Source organism: Leuciscus leuciscus (assembly GCF_965113295.1).
Source record: "Leuciscus leuciscus genome assembly, chromosome: 25".
Lineage (NCBI taxonomy): Eukaryota > Metazoa > Chordata > Actinopteri > Cypriniformes > Leuciscidae > Leuciscus > Leuciscus leuciscus.
Window position 1 is genome coordinate 16822851 of NC_138724.1, and position 25098 is coordinate 16847948.

Genomic DNA, 25098 nt, shown 5'->3' on the forward strand with positions numbered 1-25098 from the left:
ATCTTAATGAGATTCGACCGGAGACTGACCACGCACAAAGTACAAGCGACTGAGAAGTTCAATACATTAGTGGCAGTCCGTGAACACTGCCCAGAAACCTCAGTCAGGAGACACGTGAGCCGGTTGCTGCTAAGGCTCTGTCGTAAGGCCTCCACAAGATTTCACAAGGTTGTGAGGAATTGCCTGTCTTGCTCTCTAGTAATGGAGACGGGGCACCAGCATTGTCTTAACCTCACTTCCACAGGAAGATCTCTAGAAGCAGCATGCCACCCGTAGATGCTTTTGATAGACACGATGGCCACCTCCATCATGGGATCTGCAAATCTCGACATCCCAGTGGGACGGTCAGCAAGCCGCACAAGGCTCGTAAGAAGCTGCAGGTGATTGTTTGTGTACTCTTCGTGGAGCTTTTTGAGAGGTTCACCTTCTTTGGGATTGTTTGCAATATGATCCTTTTCTGCACCATCAAGCTGGGATACAGCAGTTACCAAGCAGCCATGGTGAACACATGCTTTGTGGGAGCCAGCATACTTACACCTGTTCTTGTGGGATGGTTTGCTGAGACGTTTTTGGGAAGGACAACAGTTCTCTGTTTTTGTGCACTCCTTCATTTCCTCGGTTAGTGGTTGCCATTGCAGTGAAACCTTGGTAGATATATGCATATCATTTTCTCTTTAACTCATCTTGTACTCAAAGCCACTTGTTTTCATTTGGAGTTGCACTAGAAGCTAAGTATTGCTATATAACAAATCATGCTTAAATAACCAACTGACCCATGCTGGTCCAAACTGGTTTAGGCTAGTTTGGTCCTAGTCTAGGAAAACTGTTCATGAAAACTGATAACTGACTTCCTGCACTCTTAAGAAAAGGTATAATATTGAACCTTTCATTTTAGGGGTTCCCATCATGGGATTATTTATGGTACTAGTTTTAATTTATTGATTTGGTGTGAATTATGAATCAAACAGCTTGTAAACATTCTTCAATCACTAGAAAAAAATGATTTAACCTATTAAACATTAAAGTATGCAATCATTTAAGACATTTACCCTTATAGAACCTTTGGTAACACTTTTAGTTTGATGGTCCCTTTTGAACATTCTATTGACTATAAGTAACTTTGCATCTACATGTCAACTAATTATCATTAGAGTATTAGTAGAGCGTCTGTTTAATATCTGCAAACTCTTTATTGTGTTGGTTCCCCAATAGACATTCTACTGAGTATAAGTAACTGTGCAACTACATGTCAACTTATTCTAAGCCTAACTCACCAGTCTATTAATACTCTACCAACACTCTAATGAGAGTTAGTAGACATGTAGGTGCAATGTTACTTATAGTCAACAGAATGTGTTAAAAAGGGACCAGCAAAATAAATCCATCCATCCATCCATCTTCTTCCGCTTATCCGGAGCCGGGTCGCGGGGGCAGCAGTCTAAGCAGGGATGCCCAGACTTCCCTCTCCCTAGACACTTCCTCCAGCTCTTCCGGGGGGACCCCGAGGCGTTCCCAGGCCAGCCGGGAGACATAGTCCCTCCAGCGTGTCCTAGGTCTTCCCCGGGGTCTCTTCCCGGTGGGACATGCCCGGAACACCTTCCCGGGAAGGCGTCCAGGAGGCATCCGGAAAAGATGCCCGAGCCACCTCAGCTGGCCCCTCTCGATGTGGAGGAGCAGCGGCTCTACTCTGAGCTCCTCCCGAGTGACTGAGCTTCTCACCCTATCTCTAAGGGATCGCCCAGCCACCCTGCGGAGAAAGCTCATTTCGGCCGCCTGTATCCGGGATCTTGTCCTTTCGGTCATAACCCACAGCTCATGACCATAGGTGAGAGTAGGAACGTAGATTGACCGGTAAATCGAGAGCTTCGCCTTACGGCTCAGCTCCTTCTTCACCACGACAGACCGGTACAGCGACCGCATTACTGCAGAAGCTGCACCGATCCGTCTGTCAATCTCCCGTTCCATCCTTCCCTCACTCGTGAACAAGACCCCAAGATACTTGAACTCCTCCACTTGAGGCAGGAACTCTCCACCAACCTGAAGCGGGCAAACCACCCTTTTCCGACTGAGAACCATGGCCTCGGATTTGGAGGTGCTGATTCTCATCCCAGCCGCTTCACACTCGGCTGCAAACCGTCCCAGTGCATGCTGAAGGTCCTGGTCTGATGGGGCCAACACGACAACATCATCCGCAAAGAGCAGAGATGAAATTGTGTGGTCCCCAAACCTGACCCCCTCCGGCCCCTGGCTGCGCCTAGAAATTCTGTCCATAAAAGTTATGAACAGAACCGGCGACAAAGGGCAGCCCTGCCGGAGTCCAACATGCACCGGGAACAAGTCTGACTTATTGCCGGCAATGCGAACCAAGCTCCTGCTCCGGTCGTACAGGGACCGGGTAGCCCTTAGCAAAGGGCCCCGAACCCCATACTCCCAGAGCACCCTCCACAAGATGCCGCGAGGGACACAGTCGAATGCCTTCTCCAAATCCACAAAGCACATGTGGATTGGTTGGGCAAACTCCCATGAACCCTCCAGCACCCTGTAGAGGGTATAGAGCTGGTCCAGTGTTCCACGACCAGGACGAAAACCACACTGTTCCTCCTGAATCCGAGGTTCTACTATCGGCCGGATTCTCCTCTCCAGTACCCTGGAATAGACTTTCCCGGGGAGGCTGAGAAGTGTGATCCCCCTATAGTTGGAGCACACCCTCCGGTCCCCCTTCTTAAAAAGAGGGACCACCACCCCGGTCTGCCAGTCCAAAGGCACTGTCCCCGACCGCCACGCGATGCTGCAGAGGCGTGTCAGCCAAGACAGCCCCACAACATCCAGAGACTTGAGGTACTCAGGGCGGATCTCATCCACCCCCGGTGCCTTGCCACCGAGGAGTTTCTTGACTACCTCGGTGACTTCAGCTTGGGTGATGGACGAGTCCGCCTCCAAGTCCTCAGCCTCTGCTTCCTCAATGGAAGACGTGACGGCGGGATTGAGGAGATTCTCGAAGTATTCCTTCCACCGTCCGGTGATATCCCCAGTCGAGGTCAACAGCTGCCCACCTCCACTGTAAACAGCATTGGTAGGGCACTGCTTCCCCCTCCTGAGGCGCCGGACGGTTTGCCAGAATCTCTTCGAGGCCGACCGATAGTCCTTCTCCATGGCCTCACCGAACTCCTCCCAGGCCCGAGTTTTTGCCTCCCCAACCACCCGGGCTGCAGTCCGCTTGGCCCGTCGGTACCCATCAGCTGCCTCAGGAGTCCCACAAGCCAGCCAGGACCGATAGGACTCCTTCTTCAGCTTGACGGCATCCCTTACTTCCGGTGTCCACCACCGGGTTCGGGGATTGCCGCCTCGACAGGCACCGGAGACCTTACGGCCACAGCTCCGAGTGGCCGCGTTGGCAATGGAGGTGGAGAACATGGTCCACTCGGACTCAATATCTCCAGACTCCCTCGGGATCTGGTCGAAGCTCTGTCGGAGGTGGGAGTTGAAGATCTCTCTGACAGGGGAATCGGCCAAACGTTCCCAACAGACCCTCACAGTACGTTTGGGTCTGCCGAGTCTGTCCAGCTTCTTCCCCCGCCATCGGATCCAACTCACCACCAGGTGGTGATCAGTTGACAGCTCCGCCCCTCTCTTCACCCGAGTGTCCAAGACATACGGCCGGAGGTCAGATGAAACAACCACAAAGTCGATCATTGACTTCCGGCCTAGGGTGTCCTGGTGCCATGTGCACTGATGAACACCCTTATGCTTGAACATGGTGTTTGTTATGGACAAGCTGTAACTAGCACAGAAGTCCAATAACAGAACACCACTCGGGTTCAGATCAGGGGGGCCGTTCCTCCCAATCACGCCCCTCCAGGTGTCACTGTCGCTGCCCACGTGGGCGTTGAAGTCCCCCAGTAGAACGACGGAGTCCCCAGTCGGAGCACTTTCCAGCACCCCTCCCAGAGACTCCAAGAAGGCCGGGTACTCTGCACTGCCGTTTGGCCCGTAGGCACAAACAACAGTGAGAGAACTATCCCCGACCCGAAGGCGCAGGGAAGCGACCCTCTCGTTCACCGGGGTGAACTCCAACACATGGCGGCTGAGCTGGGGGGCTATAAGCAAACCCACACCAGCCCGCCGCCTCTCACCATGGGCAACTCCAGAGTGGTGAAGAGTCCATCCTCTCTCGAGGAGTGTGGTTCCAGAGCCCAAGCTGTGCGTAGAGGTGATCCCAACTATCTCTAGTCGGAATCTCTGAACCTCACGCACAATCTCAGGCTCCTTCCCCGCCAGAGAGGTGACGTTCCATGTCCCTAGAGCTAGATTCCCGCGTCCAGGGATCGGGTTGTCTAGGCCCCCGCCTTCGACTGCCGCCCGATCCACTTTGCACCGGCCCCTTACGGTCCCTCCTGCAGGTGGTGGGTCCACGGGAGGGTGGCCCCACGTCGCTCCTTCGGGCTGAGCCCGGCCGGACCCCATGGGGGGAGGCCCGACCACCAGGCGCTCGCATACGAGCCCCAACCCCGGGCCTGGCTCCAGGGTGGGGCCCCGGCTGCGCCATACCGGGCGACGTCACGGTCCTCAATTTTGTTGGCATCATAAGAGTTTTTGAACCGCTCTTAGTCTGACCCGTCACCTAGGACCTGTTTGCCTTGGGAGACCCTACCAGGGGCATATAGCCCCAGACAACATAGCTCCTAGGGTCGTTCGGGTACTCAAACCCCTCCACCACGATAAGGTGGCAGTTCAAGGAGGGCTAGTTTTAATTTATTGATTTGGTGTGAATTATGAATCAAACAGCTTGTAAACATTCTTCAATCACTAGAAAAAAATGATTTAACCTATTAAACATTAAAGTATGCAATCATTTAAGACATTTACCCTTATAGAACCTTTGGTAACACTTTTAGTTTGATGGTCCCTTTTGAACATTCTATTGACTATAAGTAACTTTGCATCTACATGTCAACTAATTATCATTAGAGTATTAGTAGAGCGTCTGTTTAATATCTGCAAACTCTTTATTGTGTTGGTTCCCCAATAGACATTCTACTGAGTATAAGTAACTGTGCAACTACATGTCAACTTATTCTAAGCCTAACTCACCAGTCTATTAATACTCTACCAACACTCTAATGAGAGTTAGTAGACATGTAGGTGCAATGTTACTTATAGTCAACAGAATGTGTTAAAAAGGGACCAGCAAAATAAAGTGAAACCAAAACCTTTTTGGCATAAAGAGTTCTTTAAAATTGAGTCAAGAACCGTTGAGCTCTATATTGACCCCAACCAAACCTTTTTTCAAAGACTGTGTTGTTGGTCCATTTTTATAGGAACCGCCTTGCTTCCTGTCGTCGCATTCCCTTTTGAGGATTTCTATATAAACACACACAATATTGTGCATCAACTTGAGCCGCACGAGCAACACATACTATTCTACACGGGGCTTGTCGCTGTGGCACTTGGCATTGGTGGCATCCGTGCCATCCTCTGCCCAATGGCAGCATATTACCTTCAAGGTTGTGATCGACACCAGCTTTTGTCCTTCTTCAACTGGTGAGATGCTAAATTTCTATTATTGTACAATCTGGACACAAAATTTGCTGTTTTAAGGTGCTCTCACTAATTTCTCTTTGTTGTGCTGGTAGATAAGGCAATCGTCTTTTACTTGTACTGTGTGGATGTAAAAAAGCTAAAGTTTACAGTTAATGATGATATTGTAGAAATGTGCTCAATACATTCGCCATGATTCATTTTGTAAACAAATGTCTAAACAGGTTTACTGAAATAAAGTGAGTAGCATTCAGCTGATCATGTGATCTCAAAATGGCGGCCTCCATTAGTCGACCCCCTCTATGTGAATTTTATTTTATTTTATTAGGCTAATGTTATGATTAAAGTATTTAATAATCATTTTTAATAACTATTTTAAAAAGTACTATATATTTCTTTATGTGAAAAAGGTTTTAAATGAGGAAGAAATTACTGAGTGCACCTTTAAGATGCATTGTACAATAGTTTCTAATGCTGCCGCTGTCTACAACCCACAGGTTTTACTGGCTGGTCAACCTCAATTCAACAGTTGTTTTTTTGGGGATTGCCTACATTCAGCAGTCAGTTGCCAAAAACCTGTGTTTTCTCATCCCTTTCACCTCTGTTCTCCTCGCCCTCATTGCCATACACATGGTGCGCAACAAGCTCACCTTCCGTCCAAATAAAGGTAGTTAACAATGCCATTCATTATGCATATACACTACTGTTTCATAGTAAAAAAAATGTCGTATACTCATCAAGTCTGCATTTATTTGATCACAATACAGTAAAACAGTTGTTACAGTTGAAACAAATGTAATGTATTACTGTGATGAATACTCCAGTACTCCAATACTACAGCATCATTACTCCAGTCTTAAACAGTCTATAACAGTTTAATATGATGACTTGCTGCTCAAGAGAAATTTCTTATTATCATCAATGTTGAATTTTGTTCCTTAACAACTTGTAATTTTGTTCTGTGGAAAAACAGGCAGTTCCTTGCTAACTACACTCGGTGTGTTCCTGAACTCTCTTAAAATGTGCTGTCTCCATTACCGCCATTTGAGCGGAGATGTTGCCAACTGGCTAGACCGTGCCAAGGAAAACAATGGGGGTTGTTACAGTGAGACCAGTGTGGAAAACGTCAAGATCCTAGTCAAACTTTTCCCTCTCTTTGGACTTCAGCTTTTATATCGAGCTTGCATCACCCAGGTGAGTGTGTAGCAAAATCAGCTTAATGCTTAGCTGTTTACAAGTCTTTGTTTTAGAAATTAGCTTTTGTAATAACTCTATTACAATTATTTTAACAGATTCCATCTGGCTATTATCTGCAGACTATGCATTCCAACTTAAAACTCAACGGTTTTCTCCTGCCAGTAGCAGTGATGAAGGTCATCAGTATTCTGCCGGTGTTGATCTTAGCACCACTGCTGGAGCTCGTGCACACCTGCTACCAGTCTCCAAAGAAAATACTGCCCTCACCAGCCACATTTATAAGTGAGCATCCTAGCTACCAGGGGCGTCGCTACACCCTTTTTACTGGGGTACGAGCCGCAGTGAAATACCGCTGTGCTGTGTCAATGAAGATAAATGTATGCTGGCCTGGAGAATAATGTTTTCTATCAGCTGTTTAGAATCAGAACTAATAAGCTCATATTTTCAAATTATCACTCTTTTGATCTAACTGATCAAACGAGTTTGAAAAAGCTCTGAAATTGTTCACAATTCTTTTAGATTAGGGCAAGTTCACTTACATGCTGAATCATCTGCAGTACTTTCTCACACCCAAGTACACTGTAAAAAAAAGAAAAAAAAAGTTAAAGCCTTAAATTAAGTACAGTCAACTTGGTCATTTCAACTTCAATTACATTAAACTGACAAAAAATACACAAAAAAAGTAGTTATAATAATATAACATAAAAAAGTTTAAATTATTTTAATGAGTTAAAGTAATGTAAAAACATAGGCTATGTAGTCATAACTTATTGATCATATGATTTGTTGCAGTATAAAACAGGATTTTTAAGAGATGGATGAGGTGGATATTAACCTCCAATTCATTGTAGGAAAGAATGAATCTTCTATCACTTGTCAATGACAATTATTGTGTGTGTAGCTTGTGAATGACTCTATACTGCAGGTAAAGATGATCTATATCCATTTATTTCCAAAACAGTACTAAAAAAAATTATCAAACTATGGGCATAGTTTTTTAATGGGGGGGGGGCCTGTACCCCAGTACTGATGAAAGGCTAGAAATGCCTAACTACAATTAATGATTTGCCAAGTCAGCCTAAAGTCACCATGTCACCAAAAACACCATGATGTGTTTACTAGCACGAGGGCGGGACAACCTGTCAGTCGCATGAGATCGACCAATAGCAAACCACAACCATCCAATCAATTCCCAATGCACAAAATCAAGTCCCGCCCAACAGTTTTACTTGTTCAGAAAGCTGTTTCACTCGGATATACATCACAATTAGGAAGAAAATACTATCGTAACTTCCGTTTCATGCCGACTTGCATCATGTCAAATTTTCTCAGACAAAATCCAGTAATTTCAATAGGAATCCACGCGTTCTGGTGAGGGTGAAAGATTTCGTAACGTGTTCAAGTTGGTTACGCGAATTCGCCACATTGACCAACAGAAAGCTGCTTGCTTTGAAAGTGACTTCTGTGTGAGCTGTTTATAGACAATAGACTTTATATTTCATATTCCTACAGCTGTGGGTCATGCTTGTGCAGCTCTCTCAGCACTACTGGCGGGGATCTCAGAAATCCTCAGGAAGGATTATCCACAAGTGGAGCAGACACTATCGGGAGAGGTCCTGCAGGTGTCCTCTATGACCTGTTTCCAGCTTACGCCCCAGTACATTTTACTGGGAGTGGCAGAGGCCTTCGTAACACCAGCGTGTAAATATTCTCAATTCACTTTCTAAAATATACACAGTAACCATAATAATAGTTCCCCCAAAAACTAAATATCTGTCATCATTTACTCATGTTGTTCCAAACCAATAAGACTTTGGTTAATCTTCATAACACATATTTTTTTAATGAAACCTGAGAGGTAAACTCAGGTGTGTTCTTGACATAACCTTTTGTGTATTTGACAGTTTTAGCGCAATAAGACATTAAAGAGAATTTAGTTTAATACTCATGGGATGCGCCATCTGACATCCAGCTTTCTGTGTGCGTGCTTCAGATGTGTGCTAAAAAAAACATGTATCAGAAATCTATATGGCTTTAAAACGCATGCAGATAATAAACTTTCATGATGATGAAGAACTGCAATGTCACATGAGTGTGACCGCGATAGATGATAATCAAAACCAAACAGATGTTTTGTTAGTTTTTAGTATCCGAGGCACGAGCTGTAAAGGCTCCCTCCTCTTCTGGAAAGCAGGGCGGGGAGCAACAGCTCATTTGCATTTAAAGATATGCAAGAAAACAGCATGTTTTTCCTTCCACTCAAAAATGCAACATGGTATAATAAATTATCTGTGGGGTATTTTGAGCTGAAACTTCACTTCTCAGGGATACCTGAGACTTATATTACATCTTGTAAAAAGGGGCATAATAGGTCCCCTTTAAGTTTTGGTCACCTGGACTTTCAATGGAAGGACAAAAAACAATAATCTCATCCCTTAAAACTCATCTTTGATCACCAAAATGACACATTTAAAAGTTTTTTCCTTGAAATACATTTTTTTCTTAAAATAGCTTGAATGTAACTACACCCTTGCCTCATTTAGTATACGCGGAATATGCAAATTAGCCCCGCCTCTACTCATTGACGATCACGTTGACGTGATTGGTTGGTTACAAGGTAGTTTGTGACGTCAGAAACACCAGCATTTCAAGCCGTATTTTTGAGATCACTGGTTTTAAGGAGAAAATACTCAGCAATGATGTTGACTTATGAATTTGCACATGGTTTGTCTTAAAGCATATTAAAAACACCACATAGACATATTTAAAAAAAGCATTAAAAGCTTGATTTTCACCACAGGGGACTTTAATTTAACCTCTTAATTTGTGGTCTGAAGATTAAACAAAGTCTTATGGGTTTGGAACGACATGAGGGTGATTACATGATGACAGAATTTTCCTTTTTGGGTGAAGTATCTATTTAAAGTTCTAATTAAACAGGGTGCAAAACCAATTCAGTTATTTTTGTTGAATAAAACAGCATCACTTTAAAAAAAATTGTTTGAAGTTGTAAATAAAACTGATTATTTGAGTGTTTTACAAAGATTCAATGTGTTATTTATGTAATTTGCCATTTCTTTGCAATTATTTGTGAAATATACTAGCAATTTCTGAGTGAAAATTACAATTATATACAGTATATTCCAATAATTAGTCAGGAATTCACCAAACTCGCCCGTCTCTCCTGTTCCTCTGCTCAGGCTCTCTCATCTCCTTCTGTCTGACTCCCAGCAACCTTAGAGGCGTCTCCTTGCATTTCCTAACCCTCTCATACGGAGGTGGCTGCTTTCTAGGAGCTTTCCTCATTCACTTCCTTTATTTTGTGTCTGGAGGTAAACATACATCTCTCTTGAAAATGTTGAACTTGCTATGGTGGTGCAAAGTAGACGTGACGTCTCAGAGCATGAACTCGCATTTAATATGAAAAGATTGTGTTTTATAATTACAGGAAACTTCTATCCTAATAACCTTGGCAGTGGCAACATGGAGAGGTTTTTCTTTACGCTGGCCATATTAATGACTATAAACACACTGGTGTTTTGGAGAATATCACAAAGGTACGGTTCAAGCTTTGAATTTGACATAATAATGATACATTTGAGTGTTTACAGGACTCTTTATATTGTTTTTGGGCAGGTACACAGATCTGAGCGTGGAAATGAGTAGCGGGGTGGGACACAGTCACCTGACTGAGAAACTCCTGCAGTACAAGGCCTGTCTACGCTTTTATGACACAGTGGATCGCTCGGACACTTTGACGTCCATGGAAACCGTCTTGTGAATTTATTGTACATGCAAACCCTGTAATGCTGGCGTTACACAAGAGACTGATTTTGAATGATTTTCAACGCTTGGAACTAGAGCAATAGCTGTAAATAATGCAATTTAAATGTATTCAAAAAATAAAGTTATTTTATGGTATGTATGAATTACTATGTTAATGTCTCCAAAAACAATGGCGGAAACCATGTTACAAAACAAAAACATGGTAGTTTTGGCATGTGAAGTATGTGATAAGTACGTTTGTACAACATAAGGAGACGTTTCTAAATACGTTTCTGCAATGTTCTGAAAACATATCCATAATGTGAAAAAAACTGACATCTTTCATATTTATTCCATTGGGGAAAAAAACGTTTTGAACAATTTTTTTATGTTTGCTGGGATGATACTTTTTTTTGTTTGTGAACAAAGCTTACAATTTTATTGAGGCTTTTACGATGGAAGTCCACTTCTGCCATATTAAAAAAAATAAAAAATCATGATTTAGTCAATTGTAAATGACATGAAAAGTATGTGTATTATGAAACATTAATTCATATTTATGAGATGGAAAGTCAAAATCATGACGTACTAAATCGAAATATGACAAAACGTCATAATTATGACATAAAATGTCATAGTTTCACATTTTTATCTCATAGTTGTGACTTTTTAGGCTTATAATTATCACTTAGTATGACTGTAGGCCTATATCATAATTTCGACTTTTTGTCATATTTGACATCTTAGTATGTCACAATGTTTAGATGTCAAAATTGATTTTTAAAGTCATAATTGCAACTTTATATAATAATATGTAATAATAATAATAATAAATATGATTTAGTGTTATAATTTCGATTTACGATTTATCAAGGCTTTTTTTCTTATGTGGCGGAAATGAATGGCCTTCCACGTTTTCCTTATTTTAACTTGTAAATAAATATTACTTAAATATGACTTACTACGTCATAATATCGATTACGATATCGATTAATCCTAATTACAAATCCTTTACTAATTTTAACTTGCATAAATACATATAACTTATTTATACTCAACCCCATTTATTTACTTTCCGTCTTCATCATACACTCTGTGTTAGCTCAGCATAAGCGCATCTGAGCAGTGTTGTGTGTGTGTGTGTGTGTGTGTGTGTGTGTGTGTGTGTGTGTGTGTGTGTGTGTGTGAGTGAGTGAAAACAGAAAACACACCCCGCCACAGCTGGACCGTCGCAACCGCACGAGATCCGCCTTCGTTGCTACGGACTCGCGTCTCTGCCTCTCAACATGGACCTGCCTGAACCCATACGGCGACGGCTTGGAGATTTCTCCAGAACCGTGTTTGTGGACCAAAGCCGAACACAACCCTCTCCCGAAGAACACGCTAATTTCCTTAACCAGTGTAAGTGTGTTTGAGTTGTTGAAACGGTGACTTTTGTGTTGAGCTGCTAGCTACTGGGCTAATTCATCTGGTTAGCCGAGCTTATGTGTCAAGCTCCTGTTAGAACACATTTTGCTTACCTTATGCTGATATAATAATGCTTTATGGCACTGTTAATCGGTGTTGGTAACCGTGGAAGTGTCTCTAACCTAACGTTAACGTTACCTGAACAGTCAGCGTTACGAACCGTTCTTTTCAGTCGGATCTTTTTTAATGAATCTATTGAACCTGTTGTTCACACAACCGATCTGAACGATTTGTTCAGGAATCGTCCGAATCGAGCGATTCTCGAGTCAAAAAATCACTATTGATTTATCAAACAGAGAATCTAAGAAATAAGTTAATTTTCTATCTTAATTTTAAAATTAAAACGCAATTAAAATATTTTTACGATTCCATTTATGTCGGTTTATGATGTGATGCATACAAACATGCATCATTTTTTTTAATAAGTATTGTTTAATTTGCGAAAAGGAGTCGAACACCCATTTTTGATTCCCAAAAATGCTTAAAGGGATAGTTAACCCAATTTTTTTTTAAATTATGTCATTAATTAGGCTATACTCACCCTCATGTCGAAATCTGAGAGCTTTCTGTCCCCACTGACAGCTACGCAATTACCACTTTGACAGACACACTTCCAAAACGTTTATAGAGAGATTGTAAAACTAATCCATATGAATTGAGCGGTTTAGTCCAAATTTTCTGAAGATACACGATCACTTTATATGATAAACAGATTGAATTTAGGCTTTTAATCACATATAAACTATCATCAACTTACACATCAGTTGTGGTAAATGGAAGCTCAAGCATGATTGCTTGATGTGCGAGAACCAATGAGGTTCATTCTTGTCACATGTTACGCAGCACGTTTGAGCTTCCACAAGAGGTTTGTTCTCAAACCTTAAGCTTCTGTTAATGTTCGCTAAACAATGTTTAGCCTATATGTGAATAAAAGACTAAATTAAATCTGTCCGTCATATAAAGCGGAGTCTCTTCAAATAAATTTGACTAAATTTAAATGGATTAGTTTTATGATCTCTTTATGAACGCTTTGAAGCGTCAAAGTGGTAGTTGCGTAGTTGTCAATGGAGGGACAGAGAGCTCTCAGATTTCATCAAAAAGATCTTCATTTGTTTTCTGAAGATGAAGGGATAGTTGTTGGGTGAACTATCCCTTTAATGCGCTTATAATTCACCGAAATACGGTCTAGGTGGGCAGCTCGCTAGTTTTAGTGTGCTGTAATTTTCATTTTTTGCACTTTTATTCAGCAGATAAGGATGTAGTATCGAATCTGCCTCTTCAGATGTCGCTTTACTTTAACATGTGGTTCTTTCCCTTCTGGTGGATCAGTGAGGTTGTGATGCTACAACTGAAGGTGATTTTCCTTTACCTATATTTTAACAATTCAGTCTGGTATTCAGACTGCTGTTTAATCATATTAATGTATATTAACATAAAATATAAATATATATTAATATAATAAATATGCTTTTCGTCTAGTACCCAGCCCTTGCAGATTATTACAAGTTCATCCTGATCACAATTCTTATTTTAATGACCCTGATTGAGGCCATCAGACTCTACCTGGGCAACGTTGGAAATCTGCAAGAAAAGGTCAATATAAGTATAATATAATATAATCTACATAATTGCATAATCCAACATCCTATTATTATTTTTAAATAGGTTCCAGAATTGGCTGGATTTTGGCTCCTGACTCTTCTACTCCAGTTTCCTCTGATTCTGTTCCAGCTTTTCAATGAGGCTGTTCTCATTCAGCCTCTGGAGAGAGGAGTTCATATAATACTGGCCTTGTTTATTTTTGCAGAGGTATAAATTTGTATATATATTTGTGTTTTTATATGAAATTATAATCCTTTAAATATGTTCCAAAGGAATTGTAAAAAAAAAAAAAAAACTTAACAATTGAAAACTGCTTTTTCTTCTTCTTTTTTTTAGGCTCTTTTTGGATTTGTTGCCTTGCGTGCAATGGTCCGACACACCGAAAGTCGCTTCCATTTGAGACAGTTCGATGGGATTCAGGAATTAGGAACGTGACGAGACCTGCACTGATGAACTTGATTAAATATTCAGTGTGGTAACACAAAAAAAAGACTACAAAGATGGCAGTGGCAACCACTAGAGGACACATGTCAGTCATTGAGCTGGATTTTTACTGCGCATGTCTTGGTGCCTTATTTTATACAAAAAAATCTTGCCTTGTATTATATTTTGTATGTGGGCAAATAAAATATATTTTTAAAAACTTTTTAAGACAAAGACAGAACACACCCCTGTGCTATAAACCACTAAATCATATTATTTATTGATGCTGAATTTAACAAAATTACAAATTTAATTAAAAAATCAGCTTCATTAGAAATCACTTCCACACATTATTTAATTAGACATCACTTAAAAAAAAAAAAAAGAACAAATCATGCTTATCACACACACATTCAAATAAGGACATCTCTTCAATAGAAGGGAATGGCTAAAAAGTAAAAACAAGAGAAAAAGTCTTTGTTTTCCAGTATTCTTTCCCTTTTATTAAATGTACAGAAAATGATGAACTGCACTGAACTGAACTGGTGAATGACATATGATTGCATGTCTGTATTCAGGCACTTGGCTTCACAAGAAAGCACCTCTTGCTCTCGTCATATTCTTCACGTGCTTTTGCCTAGCTTGACCTGCTTTTCCTGAGACTTCTGCGTGTGCGATGTTTGAGGAAGACCATCTGCGGACTCGTCCTCCACTTGCAGATGAAACCTTGTCATGGAAATCAGCTGATGGGTTAACTTGCTACGATTGAGCAAAATGTGCAAATGTTCTTTTTGCGACGTACCTCTCCTCACTGCTCACTCAGGCTTTCTGTGGAAGCAGCAATTCTTCCAGAAACCTGAGTTTTGCTTCCTTTAGGCAGCCTCCCTAACCTCAGACTTCTGAACGCAGCCTGGTTCCCAGACGGTTGAGCATGGCTATAGAGGAACACACAATGACAGCGGTAAGAACGGCTGGTGACATTCTGCAGTCTGTGTGACAGGTGTCAAGCAAACCTCCAGAAAAATAATGAGTTAAACCTGTGCAGGTCAGGGAGGAAACATGAGCCATCTTGTTTCCTGATTTGATCAGCGTCCCTCTTGGACTGCTCTCTATCTGGTGATGCAAGGCCGGCCACAGCATCTGGTCACATGGGAAAATGAGGGTTACAAGTATCATAATACACTGACAAAAACATTTGGAGGCTTTATTTAAATTAATATTTAAATCTAAATTTCACGTTTGTCCAAGTATATCAGACATGGTCATTTTTAAAGAAATATTAAATATTTACCTTGTCCATCTGCCTTATGACTGATCCTCAGCGTTCCCATGTTGTCTAGTGGCATTAAGTGTTTGACAGGGATTTGGGTCGCTTGCATCTGTCTTTCCTGCCTGAGTTTCTGTTGACTGGGAAAAGTCCTTTATTTTTTTGTATTTATTATTATCTTAATGTTTCAAGAAAGTTTGTGCATTTAAATCTACATTAATAATTCATACATAATATATATTATTTATAAAATAATATAATGTAATTGTGTATGCATATAATCGTTATATATATATATATATATATATATATATAAATATGTATGTGTGTGTGTGTGTGTATATATATATGTATATACATATACTGTATATGTGAGATTATTTATATACACACATATATAAACACACACACATTTTCATAGACATTTTTATGAATACACAATTACATAATTATGTATACATTATAAAAAATTATACACATTATTTATCAAATAATATATATAATGTATTCATTATTTATCTAAATAATGTATGTATATATTATTATAGTATTATGTACAGTATATGCAGTTACATTATATATAATGAATTATATAATAAAATAGGTCAATTATATATATATATATATATATATACACACACTGTATATGCATACAATTTATTTATATGCATAAACACTTGAAACATTAGCATAATATATTTATTTACATATTTTATTTATGTTGTATAATCCTGTTTATGCTAAATAAATTATGTAAATAATATATATATTACACACATAAAAAAAAAAAAAGAATGCCAGAGAATTACTATGTAGTAAGGTGTTCTGGTATTATTACGCCACTTCCACTGTGAAGTGTAATTTGCGGTCATGTGATGTAGTTAGCCTACTCACCTCCTCTGCATAATGTCTGAAATATGAGATCTTTCTGTGAGACAGCAAAATGATAAAGATGTCATCAGTGTGGTCAAAATGTTGATGAAAATCTGCCTGTCAGTAATAAAAAAAAGATATACCTTTGATTTGTGGTTGGGGTCTGAAATCGGGGTAGAAGGGCATTGTGTAGGATTGGACTGGTATAGTCAGGGCTCTTTCTCTGAAGGCTGGTACAGACGGACATCTTTTATGACCTCCAGTAACTAAGAGGGTCTGCCGTTGCAATTGCCCCTGGGGGGCAGATGAGGTAGTGTGCTGATTCGTTTTGTCCCCAGGATCAACTGAAACACATGACATTTTCATGAAAAAAACAGACTTCATGAACTTCTCTTGATGGAAAAGAAAGCATATGATTCATTTTTATATATTTAAGTGTATCTACCTGAGACAGAGTGCCGAAAAGATGAAAAACCATTGCGCAAATTGGTGGCAGGCGCAACCTGGAATAAATAGGCTATCTTTTTGTTTGTTGTTCCATGTATTCTGTCATATCTTAAATCATTTGATGGTCAAATAATTAAATTTGATGCCTGATAATGTAAATATCTATTCAGATCAGTTACCTTATCTAGTCTGTTCCCCCAATGATCTGCAACATTATCTAGAACACCTATGCGAGTGGTTGGATGAGGGATCCAAGACCTCACAGTCTGATTCGCCCTGCCTGAACTTGGCACCTACACATCACAGAGAATATATCGTTTTATCCATTTTATTGAGTTTAAATCCTATAACTTTGGTATTTTACATCATATAGCACCCATTTATGTGTTTTTGCTGATCAATTTGGACACAAAGAATGTCGATTCATTACCTTTTGTTTCTTAGTGTCCTTCATATAGCCCATAGTTTTCTCTTGGATTCTCACTTTGACTGCATCTTCACTTGAGGGCACAGGATCCTTCAGAAAGGCATACAGCTATTAATGATTACACTTCTAATTGAAACCATATACTTACTTTTAAACACATTTTAAATAAGATTTAAAGCAATGAAATTTCTACACCTATCAAATACATTTATTATTTATTTCAATGCATACATGTATTTATTTAAAGGGGCAAACTTTATTTGTTTGCCAACATGTGAACTACTTACAACAAAACCCCTTGTAACAAAACAAAAAATCAACCTTGAAAATCAATCTTTTAATGTTGTTTATATGTCTATGTGGTGTTTTTAATATGCTTTAAGATAAACCAAGTGCAAATTCATAAGTCAACACCATTGCTGAGTATTTACAATTGTATTTTTACCATTTTTAATATAAAAAAAAAAACGGTTTGAAATCGCTGGTGTTTCTGACGTCACAAACAACATTGTAACCAATCATGTCAACATGTGATCGTTAACGAGTTGATCCCTGAGCTGGTGTGAGTGAATGGAGGCGGGGCTAATTTGCATAGTCATAGAACCGTGTATACTAAATGAGGCAAGGGTGTAGAGTTACATTCAAGCTATTTTAAGGCAAAGGTATTTCCAACTTTTTACTTCTAGGCAAATAATGAAAAAGAACTTCGCTATGATTATATTGGGGCCTTGAATCGTGTTCAGTCTTGTGTACATAACGTGTGCACGAGTGCGAGCACAAGCAATAAGTTGCTGGCTGCAGTTCACTTAACGGCCACCGGTTTCTCCCCTTTAAATAAATAAATTAGATTATTGTACCTAAACGTTTGTGTATTTTGCAGATTTTAGATCATAATCAATTAGAAATAACCTATAAAAATGAATATTTAGTAAGACCTACCAAATGTTTGATGTTCCTGTGAATAATTGTGGGTCCTGCACTCCGTACTCGTTCTTGCCGGAGTATGTTTCTTTCTTTACGGCTTCTTAGGTGTTTTTTCTTTCCCTGTTTTTGTCATACAAACCACAGAGTAATAAAGGAAAATTTAGGAAAATCGTCTTAAGGATGTCACTGAGAGGGTTTGCGGCATACTGCACCTTGTTTGTGGCATTTAAAAGATGAACAGGAAGTCCGTCTGATTCGGTACTGTTTGATCCACTTGTGCTGCACAAAACATCAACATTGTGAAATAACTGATAGGGTTTGTTCTGACATGGAGTTATCAAATGTTCACAAGAAACATATTTTAATGGAATATGTTTCAAATAGTTTTTATTTGACTGTACTTTTACCTGGACTCGATGTCAATGTCAGACAGATCCTCTAAAGAGTCCACTTCTCTTCCCAGCTTCCGTCTGACCTCTTGTCTCAATAACACCCTTAACTCCTCCAGACAGTGTTTGGTCTGTTTAAAATGTATTAAATACATTTTTTTCAATCAATTATGTGCTTTCAAAGCAATATTAAAAATGAGTACAGCTCAAAGACAGGTCACCTTGGCTGGGTCGGGGTCACAAAAGTCAAGCAGAGTGTCACAAAAGCAATGGCCCATTGATTTCAGGTCCTGCGTGCTGAAGTGTGTTCCTTTCCTGTCCCCTACAAATGAATACAAAACACATGAGCGTGCACAGCCAGGGAACAGTCTGCAAACCTTTCACATTTAAGAGTTGGACAACTTTTTTGATAACTTGAAGTACGTACCCAATGTTGAGCCTCCGAAAGTAGACTCCATTGTGTAGCTGTTCCTAATGCCTAGTCTCCACATGACGATGCGGCCGGTGCCCTCTTTGCTTTTATGCATTTTGAACTTGCAACTCCTAAAGGAAAACTAAAAGACAAAAGCATTCATTCAAAATTTAGACGTTGCATGCATGAGAGACAATATGCTATGCGATTACAACAATGATGGCCACAGCTAACCTTGTCTTTAGCATTCTTGCTCATCATCAGCGGGAAAATGCGTTCTTGAAGACACTGGGAGGCATCTTTCCGATCATTACATCCATACATGAACACATTGTTTTTCCTGCTATGACCATGAAAGTCACAGTAGACCACCACTTCTCTTTCGGCAAGCAACCTGTGGGATCATCAAATTAGCCAGGTGTATACCACCAACCAACCAACAGAAAGCTCAGAAAGCATGCTTTGAAAGTGACATCTGTGTGCACCTTGCACCTTGTGCATACACAAAATGTGTCGCATTAGCATGCTAAAAGAGTGGCACAATCATCACTCACCTTTTCACCATGTTGCGAGTGTACCAAATACAGGGGAAAGAGTCGCGCAGCAGACTGCGGTAGTTTCGGTTCAAATCGCGGCCTGTGAGTGAGCAGCGGTAGTTTCCCACCACCACACCGTCAGGGTTTAGCATCGGTATAACCTGCGGCCAGAACATCCGTTACTGTGGTAATCCAACTGTTTACATTTCGTGAAGCACTTGGCATGAAATTTTCGCCAAAACCCATTCTCCATCCGTGCCTTGCCCTCCTTCCCTCACCTTAAAGACAAAAATTTCCCTCAACAAACGAGCGTCAGGCAAGTCGCTCAGCAGGAACTCCAGAAAGCCCTGCATCATCCAAGAGCTGTTGGTTTCTCCTGGGTGCACCCGTGCCGTCACGACGACTGCCCGCTTGGCTTTCCGTTCTGCTAAGCTGCTGGACGGTGATGTTACAGTCAACACATACACCGCATTCCCCGCCAGACTACGGCAGAGCACCCGCAGTTTACAGTAAGCTGCACGGACAGGGTCTGAGATGACCTCATGCAGGTAATGCTGAAGGTTTGAATATGTATAAGGGTAGCTATGGGCCAGGTAGCAGGTGTCACCGTCATAAGGGAACTCCATGGTCCAGGTGAGGGAGTACAGAGCTTTACCATCCTGCTCAAGGTTGTTTCTGTAGTACCTAAACGACAGTAGTTGGGTCAATAATAACACCCACCCTTTTTTGTCCGGATCTATTAATAATTTATATATGCCATTTCAACATACAAAGACTTAAATACACCTCACGTTTGGTGAGCATGTTTGTAATTTCTGAATTAAAATTCATTTTAATATTTTTGGGGGTGCATAAAGCCCATAATTTCAGTGTCCTGATATCATAAGGGAAAAATCATGCTTTGGTAAATCATAATTATGAGATAAAAAGTTACAATTATGAGATACTAAGTCATAATTATGATAGAAATGTCAAAATTATGACATAAAATGTCAAAATTAAGAGATACTAACTTAACTACTATAAACTCTAAATTGACACAAAAGTCAATTATGACAAAAATGGCTTTTGTCATAATTACAACTTTCTATCTCATAATTATGACTTAGTAACTTGGTAAATTTTGACTTTTTATCTCATAATTCTAATTTACCCTCATAATTTCAATGTTTTATCTCATAATTATGACTTGCTGGACTTGTTGGTTGACCTGGTTTCACAGACAGGGCTTAGATTAAGCCAGGATTTAGCATTAGTTCAAAGGACATTTAAGTAGCTTTTATAAACGTGCCCTAGAAAAAAAAAGCATTGGTGTGCATCTTGAGACAAAACATATCTTAAAACAAATATTTTAAGATATGTCAGTGCAAATTGCTTTCAGTTAAAACAGCTCAAACTTGCATTTTAGTCGGAGACTAGACTCAAGCCTTGTCTGTGAAACCGGGGGTATATCTCGTAATTTCGACTTAGTATCTCATCATATCAACTCTTTTTGTCAATTAATTGTTTTATGTCGTAATTATGATTTACGAAAGCATGATTTTTTTTCTTATGTGGCAGAAATGGGCTTCCAACTAATTTTTACAAATATTTTTCTATTTATTTATCGTGAACATATTAGAATATAACTGAGCCACAACTTTTTGTGTCTTCACAAAACATTACAATGAGAACATAGAGACAAATCACTATTTGTCACCTGATGTTGGTTCCTGCTCGATGCCATCCTTCCCTCTTCAGCCAGGCATCGTGTTCAGAGTAGAGTAACGGGCGCATACCGGCATCATACAGACTGCTGGACTTCATCAGGTTGATGATGGTGAAGCGATAGGTGACGCCTGCCCTCATGTTCCTCACCCGGAAGTAGAACCACTGAGTGTGCTTAGTGGTGTACAAGTCAGTACGCAAGGTCAGCTCATAGTCAAACTGACCACTGGAACACCCAGATCAGACAGGTTTACATTAAATCAAGATATACAGGCTCTGAAAAGACAGATAAGTATTTATGGGAGTGTTTATGAAGCTGTCTGACTCACACTTGCACTGCTTTTTGAAGGTTTCCACTCTCAAAACGAGACTCGAATGCTAGCGTAGGCTCCTCCTGATGGTTGGCACAGGATGTGGCACTTTGAATGGGTCCTCTGCTCCCACCCACACGAGAGTAGGTGAAGTAGAAGGTTTTTGTGGCTAAAATGGTGCGGTGAACCAAGAAGTGAGGATATAAAACCACAGTATGGAAGTAGCTAGAGGTTTTCACACTGAGAAAAGTATTTTTCTTACCTGGGTCTATGCAGTAGACAGTGTTTCCTCTCACCTCTCCTACTGACATGGGAGTCTGCTCCTCACCTGTTGGCTGATAGAATGGCTCCGGCTCTGAGGGGTCCCATTCTGATTTTCAAAAGATATAGAAGAAATGGAGGGTTTAAAGCCCTCATTTATGAATTAAGACGTACAAAAAGATTTCAAAAATCTAGTTTCAATAGGGTGAAACATTAACTTAATTATAATTTTCAAAACTGTTTTAAAATATATTTTGCAAGGAAAAAGAATTGTAATAAATTTCATGAATTGTTTGTTCATAATTATTATCAGTTTGGGGCAAAAATAACATCAAAATGGGTGAAACTTTATTATTGTCAAACATATTTTGCATGGCAAAAAATATTTTTGTAATTCATATGTCATTAATTTTGGGTGAGTCACACTACATGACACTTTACAACCTGAACTAAACTTGTCTTGTCATCATATCATGTTAATTTTTTCTGCATGTTGGTCGCACAACATGACATTTATTTGGCATATAAATGTTAAAAATAAATAAATGATACATATATATAAAATAAACAAAACTACTGCTTTTTTTAAGGAATGGTACAATATTACGTCAAAGAATATGTTTTCCTTTTTTTCCCTTTTTTCTTCAGGATCATTTTTGACTTTTCTCTCCAAAAAAATAGACAAAATAATTTTGAATAAAAAAATAAAAAAATAAAATTTAATAATAAATTCACAGATTCTGTGTTCAGAAAAAAAGTGCCTTCACACAAATCACTACAGATCCAGTATCAGTCTGACTGTATTAATATACTGTATTAATTGTGTTTAAAAAAGTTACAAACTTTTATTTTTGAACAAGCTAAACTGATACCTATATGCTGTACTTTGTCACGGATCACTTCACATTCTATGGGCCAGCGGACGCCCTGGAATGGACAGGAGGTAGATGGGATTGTGAAGAGGTCCAAGGGGTCCCTTAGTCGTGGAATGGGCCGCTCCCCGTCAAAGTCGAAAACAAGCTGCCGGGTTTTAAGAACTTTGTCTAAGCTGAAAAAACCTTGAGGAAAAAAGATACACACATACATACTAAGGCAAAACCTATTAGCCAACAGACATGCTGTAGTTAAAAGACATGTGAGAAGCATCCGTCACCAGCAACGATTATCGACATTACCCATGTAACCAAGACACATCACAGGTACATGCTCCCTAAAACAATTATGCGCTCTTAGTGTCTGAATCTTTTATAAAGGCAGTGAATTTCAAATGAGATTTAACTGGTTGGACTCAAGTGTTACAGATTGTGTGGCAACTTGAAAGAAATATATATATGTAAATAATTTACTAAATATACATAAATACATAAATAAATAAATATATGGCGCAATTTACAATGGTGATGTCACAGCATATGGCATCTTTACATGAGATCAGCTCTATTTAGTCTTGTACGCTACAATATTTAAATTGACATATCATATCATGCTTCATTATGGAAGCCAATTTTCACCAAATCAGAAAAACAAATCATGCTTTGGTAAATCATACTTATGAGATAAAAAGTCAAAGTCATCACATCATGAAATAAAATACGAAAAAAGTAAAAAAAAAAAAAAAGTCATAATAAGATAAAAAGTCGAAATTGACATAAAAGTCATAATTTTGAGAAAATAGTCAAAATAATGACACACTAAGTCAAAATTATCAGGTAAAAAGACAAAATTATGACATAAATGAAGATTATGAAATAAAACATAATTATGACTTTTTATCTAAATTGCAAATCTCATTTTCAAATCGCAATTTCAAAATCTCATCATTTTGTCTCAAAATTTTGACTTTTCTCATAGTTATAAGTATCTCATAATTTCAAAATAATGTTGAAATTAGTAGATTTAAAAAGTCAAAATTTTGACATAATTAGACAATTTTGTGAAATGTATCACAAACTAAGCTGAAATTATGAGATAAAAAGTCAGTTATGACATCATGAAATAAAGTCAAAACTATGAAAAAAGCAAAAAATATAAGATATAAGACTAAGTCATAATTTTGAGAAAATAGTCAAAATGATTACCTAAAGTCAAAATTATCAGTTAAAAAGACAAAATGATGACAAATCAAGATTATGAGATTTAAAAAGTGATGGCTTTTCATAATAATTATGACTTTTTATCTCAATTTCAACTCTATCTCATAATTTTAGCTATTCTCATAATTTCAGCTCGACCATAATTTTATCTCATAATTTTTTACTTTTAACTTGAAATTATTAGATTTAAAAAGTCAAAATTTTGACATCCTTAAACAATTATGATATAAAACTTCAAACATTTGACACAAACTATGAGATAAAAAGTTTAAATAATGGCAAAATTACGATATATATTTTTTTCCATTATGTCTCATGAGATAAAAAGCTGAAATGATGACAATTAAGTGGAAAGGTTTACATCATAATTCTGACTTAGTAGGTCATGAGTGATTACATTTTATATCATAATTATAATTTACCTAAACATGATTTTTAATGTTGCAAAATGGGATTCCAAACTGTCAATAGAGCCAATTTTACATATTTACTTTGACATGGCTTGGGTTCCTCTTGTTCCTCTTCTAGGTTGGAGTCATTGCTCTCAGATGGAGAGTTGAGCGTGCCTGAGGCAGTTGAATCTTGGTTTTCCTCCCACTCTCTTTTAAAGGGGACACCAGAATGCATAGAGGAGTCGTTGTCTATACAGAAATAGAAAAATAATATGTAATGCTATTTTAGAGGACAGCTGATTTAAGGTTGACTTGAATGACTTACCTGAGAGGAAGCCATAATGCTGAAGATGGAGCAAAATGAATCTCTCGTATGAATCATCTGGTTTCTTTTGGTCAACATGATAAGAGAACAAAGAAGTGCGTTTAAATAAAAGCAAAGGGGCAGAAGGTTAACTGGCATTGAGTATCAGTGAGCTGGCATGTTAACTAACTGGGTAATATTAGACTGTAACCGTAGAGTGCAAAGCAGCAGTAAATTTTGAGCCATCACTCACCTGCATTCCCGAACCTCAAAGCAATGCGAGTGCACGCGGGTCATTAGGTCATCGTAAACAACTGTACAGTTTACAAGCGCTTGACAAAATATCGCTGGTTAGTTGAGAATACCTTGTTTTAATCCGCCAAGGAAAACTGCGTATTGTCCCAAATTAGTATTTTAAAATAAATATGGCTCTAGTAGAGAGCTAAACAGTTAACGTTACACTTTTTGATGCAAATCTCATCGTTACAATTATTGTTGAGGCGCCATAGACGCCATTTGTGTCACGGTTGCCATGGGCACGACGCATGTTTCCTGTATGTGTAAAGCACGCTGCAAAAACGTAAAGCAGAAAGCAATAAAAACACTTATTGTGAAATATATTTTCCTTTCAATTTGTTTAATGTTTTTAGATAAATATGTAAATGTAAAATAAAATAACGGGGAAATTAATATTTTGCTTTAAAAAGTCTAAAGCATAACGTTTCTTGCACTGCTGGGGTCATAACCATAGATATCATATAAT

At 39.1% G+C, this 25098-nt stretch overlaps 3 protein-coding genes across 4 annotated transcripts; 2 read left to right on the top strand and 1 right to left on the bottom strand.

The window, feature by feature from the left end:
* Nucleotides 1-263: 263 nt before the first annotated feature.
* On the top strand, nucleotides 264-10516 carry slc15a5 (solute carrier family 15 member 5; the record flags this gene model as incomplete). The annotated part of the gene is made up of 9 exons (XM_082158958.1): nucleotides 264-618; nucleotides 5319-5541; nucleotides 6036-6205; nucleotides 6512-6732; nucleotides 6831-7017; nucleotides 8248-8436; nucleotides 9936-10067; nucleotides 10184-10292; nucleotides 10372-10516. 9 exons carry the CDS (start codon nucleotides 264-266, stop codon nucleotides 10514-10516), a joined length of 1731 nt encoding a protein of 576 aa, XP_082015084.1.
* A 1201-nt stretch (nucleotides 10517-11717) lies between these two features.
* Nucleotides 11718-14215, top strand: tmem17 (transmembrane protein 17). Of its 2 annotated transcripts, none has more exons than XM_082159592.1 (5): nucleotides 11718-11901; nucleotides 13215-13321; nucleotides 13447-13560; nucleotides 13633-13776; nucleotides 13906-14215. In XM_082159592.1, exons 1-5 carry the CDS (start codon nucleotides 11787-11789, stop codon nucleotides 14002-14004), a joined length of 579 nt encoding a protein of 192 aa, XP_082015718.1. In that variant the 5' UTR covers nucleotides 11718-11786; the 3' UTR covers nucleotides 14005-14215. The 2 variants fall into 2 exon arrangements, with proteins under 2 accessions (XP_082015718.1, XP_082015719.1); XM_082159593.1 differs by having other exon boundaries at nucleotides 13218-13321.
* A 369-nt stretch (nucleotides 14216-14584) lies between these two features.
* agbl2 (AGBL carboxypeptidase 2) lies at nucleotides 14585-25056 on the bottom strand. Its single transcript, XM_082159590.1, has 24 exons — nucleotides 24589-25056; nucleotides 24357-24420; nucleotides 24131-24280; nucleotides 22419-22604; nucleotides 21548-21655; nucleotides 21304-21454; nucleotides 20967-21200; nucleotides 19546-19951; nucleotides 19286-19428; nucleotides 18966-19125; nucleotides 18747-18873; nucleotides 18541-18641; nucleotides 18338-18450; nucleotides 18143-18209; nucleotides 17946-18050; nucleotides 17010-17096; nucleotides 16759-16872; nucleotides 16578-16635; nucleotides 16276-16476; nucleotides 16154-16187; nucleotides 15284-15399; nucleotides 15030-15132; nucleotides 14795-14927; nucleotides 14585-14718 (listed from the first exon to the last, which is right to left on the bottom strand). The coding sequence occupies exons 1-23, from the start codon at nucleotides 24592-24594 to the stop codon at nucleotides 14801-14803; spliced, it is 2961 nt and encodes a 986-aa protein (XP_082015716.1). The 5' UTR covers nucleotides 24595-25056; the 3' UTR covers nucleotides 14585-14718; nucleotides 14795-14800.
* Nucleotides 25057-25098: the final 42 nt, after the last annotated feature.